The 10,401-nt window shown below is 38.6% G+C and overlaps 1 protein-coding gene across 1 annotated transcript in view; it reads left to right on the top strand.

Annotated features, from left to right (window-relative positions):
* The window catches only part of Spta1 (spectrin alpha, erythrocytic 1), a 67,975-nt gene that overhangs the window by 13,702 nt on the left and 43,872 nt on the right, over positions 1 to 10,401 (top strand). The window contains exons 13-20 of the mRNA XM_033765702.1: positions 489 to 626; positions 1,241 to 1,351; positions 2,831 to 2,908; positions 3,048 to 3,203; positions 3,796 to 4,000; positions 5,771 to 5,952; positions 7,941 to 8,184; positions 9,037 to 9,159. Coding sequence (XP_033621593.1) covers positions 489 to 626; positions 1,241 to 1,351; positions 2,831 to 2,908; positions 3,048 to 3,203; positions 3,796 to 4,000; positions 5,771 to 5,952; positions 7,941 to 8,184; positions 9,037 to 9,159 — 1,237 coding nt within the window. The remainder of the gene's footprint in view (positions 1 to 488; positions 627 to 1,240; positions 1,352 to 2,830; positions 2,909 to 3,047; positions 3,204 to 3,795; positions 4,001 to 5,770; positions 5,953 to 7,940; positions 8,185 to 9,036; positions 9,160 to 10,401) is intronic.

A 10,401-nucleotide genomic window follows, 5' to 3' on the forward strand; every position in this document is an offset into this window, starting at 1 on the left:
CTACAACCCTGATATTCCTCCCTCTTCAAATTTGTCTGAAACCCTTTTTTTTTTTTTGTGGTACTGGGGATCAAACTCAGGATTTTGTGCTCGCCAGGCAGGCATGGTGCCACTGAGCTACATCCATGGCCCAATTTTAGTTTTTAGTGGGTTTTTGTTGTTGTTTTGTTTTTTCTGGTACCTGGGGTTGAATTCAGGACCTTGAGCTTCTGAGGCAGGCACAGTACCACTGAGCTAAATCTCCAGCTCCTCCCATACTTTTACTCTTGGTTCTTCCCATTTGAATTAATTTTTTCTTCCTTTTTTATACATACAAAATATGTTTTATCTCTTTTATTTTATTTATCCCATTTTTGCTATCCTAAAATTATTTGCTTAGATGTTGGAACCGTAATAGAACAGCATTACTTCCTATGCATTTTTCTATCCTTCAACAGGCTTTGCATTTTTTAAATGCAATAAATTAATTAAATGTCTTCTCTTCAAAGATGACAACACTTGCCAATGCCTGGGCTGCCCTGCTGGAACTGTGGGACAAGCGTCAGCATCAGTACCAGCAGTGCTTGGACTTTCACCTCTTCTACCGAGACAGTGAGCAAGTGGACAGTTGGATGAGCAGACAGGAGGTAACAGAGGCGTCCAGTCAGACTTCAGAGACCTCTTCTCCCATCCTACATTTAACCTCCCCACCAGTCTCTGAGCTAAAGATTGTGCTGGGAGTTGGGGAGTGATCCATAACGAAAAGAAAAGATGAACTTGCTCTGTAAAGCTCCTATAATTGTCTCATGGGCAAAGGCACAGAAAAAAATATTTAAATACAATAGCAACAGGATTATACCACAACTGAACATGAGGCAAATGGTTGTCAAACTGGAAAGGGGCTGGAAAGAAGGAGAATGTTATAAGTCAGGCAGGCCTAATCAGAGAAGATTTCCTGGAGGAGGTGTGTGGTTCTTTTGAGGCAGTTTTGAGAACCCAAAATAATACCTAGATTGATTAAGTTTCACGCAGACAAATCCATTGATACAGGTAAGAAAATCATGTGAGAACACCAGGAAGGAGATCTGAGATCTTATGTTGTTCGAGGTTAATTATTATGCAGTATTTTAATTTATGCTGATTCCTATCATGCTGTCCAATTCTCTTGCCTGTTTTCTTTAGTCCTTGGGTCAGTGATATTCCAAGAGAAATGTTACTTACCAATGAAGATATCTGGGATGTATCTTTCTGTCTTCTACAGGCCTTTCTGGAAAATGAGGACTTGGGAAACTCAGTGGGGAGTGTAGAAGCCCTGCTTCAGAAGCATGATGACTTTGAGGAAGCCTTTACTGCCCAGGAAGAGAAGATCATAGTAAGAAATGGGCCCTAGTGGGGTGGGGCATGTGCTTCCTGTTTGTGTACATTATTTCATCCAATACAACCTAGGCAGAATCATGACTATAACCATTTGACACAGCATAGGATTATTTTTTATGAAGTCCTACCCATGTTTTGTTGTTGGTAATATTTGATGGGGATTTTAAAAGTTCTTTGACTCAATTTTGTAAACATAACGAATGTTCTGAAAGCCAAAATTTAAGGATTTATCTTTACAAAATATACAGAAAAATAACCATACCTATTTTTATCAATGCATTTCTTTTTCTCCAAAGCATATTTAGAAAGTTTTTCAAAATGGTAGGGCATTGCTTTTTCTGAGGAGGTCCATCATGTGTTTTATTTTTTACACAATATAAATAAAATGATTAGTTTCACACTCAGTAAAAAATTATTAGGGAAACATTTAAAATATAATTTGGCTCTTCGTTTCCAATAATAATAGAGTTTCTCATAGTGTCTAGATTTCTAAGTTAATATCTTTTCTTTTCCCTTATGGCATTTGTTCCTTTATAATGTCTTCATGCTTGTGTTTCTCATTTAATGCTATTAACAGATTTTTTTCCCTGTGAATTTGAGTTATAACTCCCCAGAAAAGTGAACAACATATATAAGCAGGATTCAAAGAAATGTGAGGAATATTCCGTGAGTCTTTGCCTGACTCCTAGGATAATGCTGGCTTTAAATACATACACACAGACACACAGACACACACACACACGCACAGACACACATATCATCATCATATCATCATCATTACCATCACCATCATCATCATCATCATCACCAGAATACAAAATCACAAATTCCACATCTTTCCTTTTCACCAGTGTGGTGCTTAAAATAATTCCTTAGTAAGCCATATGATTATTGTGCTAATTTTCATTGGTAAATATTAACAGTGATTAATGTTTTTTTATTTTAGATCATTTTTCTATTCCATTCATTTAATCCATTCTGAGCTGTCATGATTTGAGAAACTATGAACTAGTATGAGTAAAATTTCACCCCTATAATTTCTGATTTATCTCCCTCAGAGATGTAGATGCAGCCCTGTCTACTATCTACCTATCACCTATCTATCCACCTACCCATCTATATGATAGATAAGTAAGACAGAGAACCTGTATAGACTGACCACTAGACAACATGTCATTGATACTCCTTCCTCTTAAATGATTTAAGAGTAGATAAAATATTCACCTTAAAGTGATACCCAAATGGATTGAAAAAGATTGTGGCACAGAGAAGATAAGTAGCATGCCTAAGGGGTATATTTTCAAATACAACTGCTAAAGAAATGATAACTGGAGCCTAGATCTTTCACCTGAAATGTGGCATCATCTTCCCACATTGCTGTACTTTATCTTTAAGCAGCTACACAAACTGTGACACTTAGCTGTCATTGGAGGAACACCAATACATGTTTATTTTATTTTATTTTTTTTTTTAGACTTTGGATGAGACTGCCACCAGACTGATTGACAATGACCATTATGATTCAGAGAACATTGCTGCTATCCGCGACGGGGTATGTCCAGAGCCAGAGCCTCTACCTGCCTGCCTGTGCACCGGGCTCAGGAAGAGTGTTGAGGGCATTGACCAGGATGGGGTCTCATGGGCCCACGTTTGGTTCTGCAGACAGTGAGAGTCTTCTCATGGTTTTGCAGCTCTTGGCCCGGCGGGATGCGCTACGTGAAAGGGCTGCGGTTAGACGGAAACTACTGTCAGATTCCCTGCTTTTGCAGCGTCTGTATCAGGACTCAGACTACCTAAAGAACTGGATCAACAAGAAGAAAAAGCTGGCAGATGATGAAGATTACAAGGTAGGCATAGTTCCAGGTCCTCCAAATCCTCGTCAGGAGTGTCTTCATTGTTTATTGATGAGACACGATACCTGACAACCAAAAATAAAAGAAGGATAAGTTTATTTTGGCTCACGCTTTAGTCCACAGACAGGTGGCTCCTAGGCAGAAATGGCATTGTGGAAGTCATGATGGAGGGAAGCTGCTCAACTCATTCTGTGAAACTAGGTTCCACGTCTTTGCATTCACTAGAGTAGTTCCATTTCCAGTGAATGGACGGTTTGTGCACGGAGAGGAATACAGACTGATTTCCATCTCTCATAGCTCTAATTAAATGTTAGTGCTTGCATGGGGTGTTACATTCAAAATGATCCTCAGGCCACTTCCAGGTTTGGTAGAAATAAATGCTGGGATGGTTAGGCATTCTTCCACATACGGAGAAGGAAGGATTTGGTCATCATATGACCATCTGTGACAAAGATTCTGCTCCCTTCTGTCCTCTCCTTAGCACAGTTAGATTCCCAGGGACGATCTCTATTCCTTTGTCCTCGGAACTTCTCCCTCTCATTCTTCACTGAATTGTTTTTGTTTGCTTGTTTTTCTGTCATCTTAGGATACACAGAATTTGAAAAGTCGTGTTCAAAAGCAGCAAGACTTTGAAAAGGAAGTGGAAACCAATGAAATCATGCTCAACAGCCTTGAAAAAATGGGCCAGGAGATGGTGGATGACGGTCACTACGCTTCAGAGGATGTGACAGCCCGAGTCGGTGAGATTGTCGGCCTCTGGAAGGAGTTGCTCGAGGCAACAGCACAAAAAGGTTAGATCAGAAGTTCTGATGGTGAACCAACTCCTAATTTTGAAACTTACGACCTTCCTTGTGTCTCTCTTCTGTTGCTCAGTGTTTTAAAATCCAACCTAGAGCTCAGTAGTTCCACCGCCTACCTTGCAAACGCAAGGACCCGAGTTCGATCCCTGGTCCAAAAAAATAAAATAAAATCTAACCTAAATTTAACACAATGTAGGAACAAAACTTTTTTCCCTTATGTAAAAATCACCTTTTTGTTTTCTTCATTTTTCTTCTCTCCTTTTTTCTTTTATTAAATAAATATCAATGAGTCATGAAATCTCTATTAGCAGTCTAAATCTAGTGCATTATTAATTAGGCTGTGTATACTTAGGTTCCATAAACTAGACCTAGTATAAATGAGTCATAGTATAGATACTAAAATCGATATCAAAAAATTAGACATGCAAATATTATTTCGGTTATATATGATGTGCCCCAGAATTTTATTTTCCTTCTCTCCTGTCTCTCTTCAAATATACATATATAGTTGTTGTCATTGTTGTTGTTGTTGTTTTGGTACTGAGGATGGAACCCAGGGTCTTCACACTGAGCTACCTTTTTAGCCCTTTTTTATTTCTTATTTTAAGACAGAATATCACCAAGTAGGTAAATTGCATAGTTTCAGCTCAAACTTGCAATCTTCCTGCCTCAGGCTCCCAGAGTGCTGGGATTACAGGGATTGTCATCACATATCACATATAGCTGGTATTATCTTCTTAAAGACTGTGATCACTTGTTTCTTTTATTTTTTTTTGCCAATCTAAAAGTTTTTAGGCTCTGCTGTAAACTCTATGAAATATTTCATATGTATGCTAGAATAATCTTACTTATATTTTACTTCACTTCTAACTTTGGAAAATTAATCACTTGTTAGTAATTAGCATGAATAATTAGTTTCCTCTGTCAACACCCTACGTGTTAAGAATATCTTGTGTACACATGACTGCTCTGGTTACAGAAAAGACATGGCATATTGATAACTTTGGATGTCACCCTAATTGGGGTTTTTTTTTTTTGAGGGGATGAATCCAATGTGGTTATAATAATGTCATCGATATACCCAAAGACATAGTAATTGCTCTGCAGAAGTAATGAAAATAATTGCTACAAGCTCACAGAATAAAGAATTTAGCCCAGTATAGTGTGAATAATCAAGACATTTTAAGGAACAGAAAATTCTTGGCCATGGTTTGTGATGAACATCCCTGAGAGTGAGGATAATGAAGTTCAGAAACTTCAAATTCCAAATGGAATCAACCCAACATTTTATACTTTACTTAGAAAGTATTATGTTTGAGTCTGAATCCTTTTCAAAGGTCTGAGTAGGGAGTAACAAATGACATATGAAAATACTTTAGACAGTTAAAATTAGACACAGCAAAACTGTATTCCATCAGGGAATATAATTTACCACTTTTCATTGTTTTGAGAACATTGTAATATGTAATGCCAAATATCATCAGAATTTTCCAAATTTAAAAAGACTTCTTGTGGGCTGGGGATTTAGCTCAGTGGTATTGTCACCTGCGTTATAAGGTGAAGGTCTGAGTTTAATCCCTGGTACCCCAGAAAAAATAAATAATTAAAATAAATAAAAAGAATTCTTGTGTGATGACTAGGAGACAGTTATGCTATTTTTCTCTTCAAAATATCAAAAGATTAAGCTGAAGGAAGGAACAACATCATGTAGAGAGTAACAGTTATGGTTCTTAATGCCCTATACCTAATGTGTTCTCCCAGGGACTCAGTTGCATGAAGCGAATCAGCAACTGCTGTTTGAAAATACTGCAGAAGACCTGAAGCGCTGGCTGGATGAGGTGGAGGGTCAGGTCACCTCCGAGGACTACGGGAAAGGCCTGGCTGATGTGCAGAATCTACTCAGGAAACACGGCCTCTTGGAGTCGGCTGTGATCGCCCGCCAGGTTTGTTTTTAACTCTTTGGCCACCTATAGGCAAATGGCTACATGCACTGAGCACATCCACAATAAATCATTACTATTAAGAAAACAAGAGGGCAAGGAATCGAATGTCAGCTTCCTCCTCCCAGGACCTACCCTGTCCAGCCATTCTCCTCAATGCCTTTCATCACAACTCTTGATGTGAGACGTCACTGATTCTTCTAAGAACAAATACTGTTCTCTTAATACAGAAACCTGGGTTTTTATTACTGCATGTTTTATAAAATAATGGTTTCATTTTAGCATATTTCTATAGGCATATAGCATATTTTGATCATTTCTACCTCTTCCATTACCCTTTTTACCTGAAGCCTGCATTTTAGAGAGCTTTTATCACTTACTAGTGGTGTGATCTTTGACACATTATTTCACCTTCATTTGTTTCAATGTCATTACCTATAAAATAAGGGCTCTAGATGAAATTATCTCTTCCCACTTTGATTCTATTACTGAATCTCTGAAAATTTAGTCAACTCTATCAAAACTTTTTATTTACAAAAATTAAAGTTCAGGGCCAGGGATTTAGCTTGATGGTTCCACCACCTGCCTCTCAAGCTCAAGGTTCCAAGTTCAGTTTCTGGTAAAAAGAAATAAAAATGAAAATTCAAAGATATAAACTGACTTTTCCAAAGTCACAACAGGGCTAGGATTATAATACAGATTTCTAAGTTCTTAGTTTCGGGATTATCACTCCCAACATTCCTGCAGACTGCTCCTTAAAATAAACTTATTCAGTAAGTTTCCATAGCATGGATATTGAGAGTTTTGGGAGAAATAAATGGAAATCCACTTCCAGTTATATGATTTCTTATCCCAGAAAACTTACGTTCATTTAAAATTGATTCTGCTCTTCCCTAGATCTACACTTTTAAAATACACTTTTGAAATGTCTGATCTTTGGTTATTCTGAATTAAATAAGAGAGACAGGAAACGTACAGAAGGCAGGGAAGCAAACTTGCTTGCTGTAGCTTTAAGAATGGCTCAGTTGGGGCAGGGGATGTAGCTCAGTGGTGCTGTGCCAGCCTGGCAAGAGTAAGGTACTGAATTTGATCCCTGCTACCAAGAGTGGAATCAAGGGCATTGGGCAGATGGCTCAGTGAGCTTTTAAATAAAGTAAAACGCTAGAGGTAGAATAATCACACACAGGTGACTTTGATATAGTTTGGAACGGATTTTCAAAAGAGGGAGTGATACATTTTTTTCATTTTCTTTTTAAAAAGTTTTTGTTTCTTTAAAAGTAAGCAAAGACATCCCAGTGATGAATGTAACTGTACCGTATACCCAAAATATACCAATAAACTCTCTCTCCTGTCTCAAACATGGCCCAAATGGGGACAGCTGTACTGCAGCTAAGGAAATGCCATTGTATCTCTCTGAGGTTCTGATGTTTGTTTTTGTAGCAGCACATTTCATCTTGTAGGCTTTGTTCCAGTTAAACAACAAATTTAAACCTCAAAAATTTTTATTTGCATTTGCAAATATAGTTCATTCAAAGAGGGAGAAAAAGAATGGGTAACACAGATAGAGAAAGCTTCCCACTTGTTTTCTTTGGCTGTATAGTGTATCAACACCTACACTTTAAAATTATCATTTTATTCTATCTCTCTCTCTCTCTCTTTTTTTTTTTTTTTTGGTACCGGGGATCAGGCTTGGGTTTGTGCTTGTGAGACTGGCGGCAGAACCACTGAGCTAAATCCCCAGCAACATCTACACTTCACATTCTGTAATTCTGATCTGCCTCAGATTTCCTTAGACCATTTAGTCCTTTTTAAATGTTATTTGAAGGTTCTTTTTCTATAGACGAGCTCTTAGCTTCAGGTGATCCTTTAATGTAGCAACCTCACCTGCTCTGTTCTCTGACTTAATTACATATAGGAGCCGATCTTCCCATTTTCACTATCTCCCATCACCACGATGGGTTTTCCTAAAACACCTTCTGTTTCTCCTTCAGGATCAAGTGGAAACGCTCACAGACATGGCTGCACATTTTGAAGAAATAAGCCATCCTGATTCTGAGGACATGAGGTCAAAGCAGGAGTCCTGGGTGTCCCGGTTCGAAGCCCTAAAAGAGCCACTGGCTACCCGAAAGAAGAAACTCATTGATCTACTCCATCTGCAGCAGATCTGCAGAGACTCAGAAGATGAGGAGGCCTGGATACAAGAGACTGAGCCCTCAGCAGCTTCCACCCGCCTTGGTCAGTACAGTGAGAGCAGGCCGAGCTACAAGGAGATGGACTGCAGATAAATGTTTGAGAGAGCTCAGCTAGAGCAGTGAAGAGAGCCCAAAGGTTGCTCTCAGCACTCCCCCTTACTGAGCATTTGTCCAGCCCTCCATACATTTTATATAGTTTTAAACATGTCAACAAATTCACCTCTTAAAACTGGACATGAGCAATGGAATGAATTTGCTATCTTTAGGACTATCTAGGCACTTAGCTTTTTCTGCTTCTCCTATAATTCAAGTTATTGTGAAAGTTCTTACCTGAGCGGTCATAGTTCATTCTCAATGCACCAGGTATTTCATTTAAGTTATCGGTGGCTTATTTTGTACCTAAATAAGCTATCGTGAAGAGGAAGTAGCAGGTATAGTACAAGTGTTTTACTCTTTGGAAACTTAGTTTATGAATGACAGCACCGGGACATTTGCACTGAAATACCCCAGGAAAAAGTGCAATTAAATAAAGTGCAATGTTGTGCCTATGTATTGGGTGCATCTGTGTGTGGCTGGATAACAATAACAACAAAGGGGTACTCTGTAGAAACTTTTCAGAAAAGTCTGTAGCTGACTGGAAAAACAGAGTTCCTGGAGAAGCATTTTGAATGCGAAGTATAAAGAAATAAAATTTGGACGGAAGAGAGGAGGAGCATGGTTAGGAGATCAGGAGGGTGAGGAAGGCAGTAAGGATTGGGGATTTTCAGAGTTTGAGGAAATCCACAGTCATCCTATTCGCTGACTGATATGAATGTTGGGCGACAAGTGAAGTGTTTTTTATAAGCTACTTCTCTATGTTAAGGTAATCCCAAATCTTGCAATTCTTTCTCTGTAGGCAAGGACTTGGTTGTAGCCAAGAATCTTCTGAACAGGCACCAAGTCATCCTGGCCGACATCGCCAGCCATGAGCCAAACATCAGAGTGATCACAGAGAGGGGAAACACGATGGTAGGGGAAGGTACGTAACGTACGATTCAGATCAAGTTGGCCGATACATCGCTGTGCAAGCCCTCTCTCCAGTCCTAGGATTGGAAGGGAACTTGAAAATAACAGAGCCATTTCCCCACCCAATGCTGAAAGTCCTTTTGAGAGTTTCTGACAGAGCTGTACACAGCTTTGTGTACTCCGATAGCACGAACCTCCCAAACTCGCTATCCAGTCCTCTTATTTTTCATAAAGTCAAGATTATTAAAATGGTTTTACCCTAATCATAAATACACTTTTTTGTGGGTGCTATGGAATTCAAAAGCCAAGTTCTAAAGGCTTCTAAAACAGCACAAGTCCCTTTCATGTAGAAGCTTCTAGTTCTGGGAAAACTCACGTTCTCATTGTCTAAGCATCTTATTGGTAGACAGTGCTGTTTCTTTGTATTCCTAACTCTATATTTCAGTGACTCTCATCATGTTGATCTTTCATATTCAGAAACCTCTACCACTTAAATGTGATGTTCAGATTTGATCATCAGAGACCAGTTGTTGTACAAATGCAGTTGCAGAGATTTTCCCTCCATTGAAGGAAAAAGCAATATCTTCCATCCGGTGTTCAGGAGGCTGGACATGATAATGCCAGCGCATTGTCAGGTTGAAGCAGGAGAATTGCAAATTCAAACCCTGCCTGGGCGACTTAGCAACTTAATAAAGTGCTATCTAAACATAAAAATAAAAATAAAAAGTTGTTTAAAGGGCTGGGAATGTAGCTTAGTGCAAAGACCCTGAGTTCCATCCCTAGCACTAAAAAAAATATTCACTTTCATGAGCCCTCTGAGTTAATCAAACCAACGTTTTTTTATTCTTATGTTACTGTAGAAACTCATATTTTGTTTCTTTAAATCTTTTATTGAAGGTGTGGATTTTGTCCATGTCTGTGTTTATTCTAGCGTAGCGATTTTCCAATCGCAGTATGGGTTCCCAGAGACACTTTTAGAGAGTGCACGATGTAGAAAGGTTTTTGTGATAATCTGAAGACACTGTCTCTTCATACTTATACTAACACATGCTAGTTTCCAGATACGTGATGATGTGACTCCCCAGTTGTCTAATGGACTATATATATTTGTATATTCTTTAATGTCAAACTTTTTCATTTTGATTTCTGATATGGTAACTGTCAGTAAATCCAGCTAGGCAATCAAAAACCTTGTAGGGGTCTCAATACTTTTTAGTTTCATATGGATTCCGAGCAAAAAAAAAAAAAAAAAAAA

The sequence above is a fragment of the Fukomys damarensis genome, unplaced genomic scaffold (assembly GCF_012274545.1).
Source record: "Fukomys damarensis isolate Sample0158 unplaced genomic scaffold, DMR_v1.0_HiC HiC_scaffold_19, whole genome shotgun sequence".
NCBI lineage: Eukaryota > Metazoa > Chordata > Mammalia > Rodentia > Bathyergidae > Fukomys > Fukomys damarensis.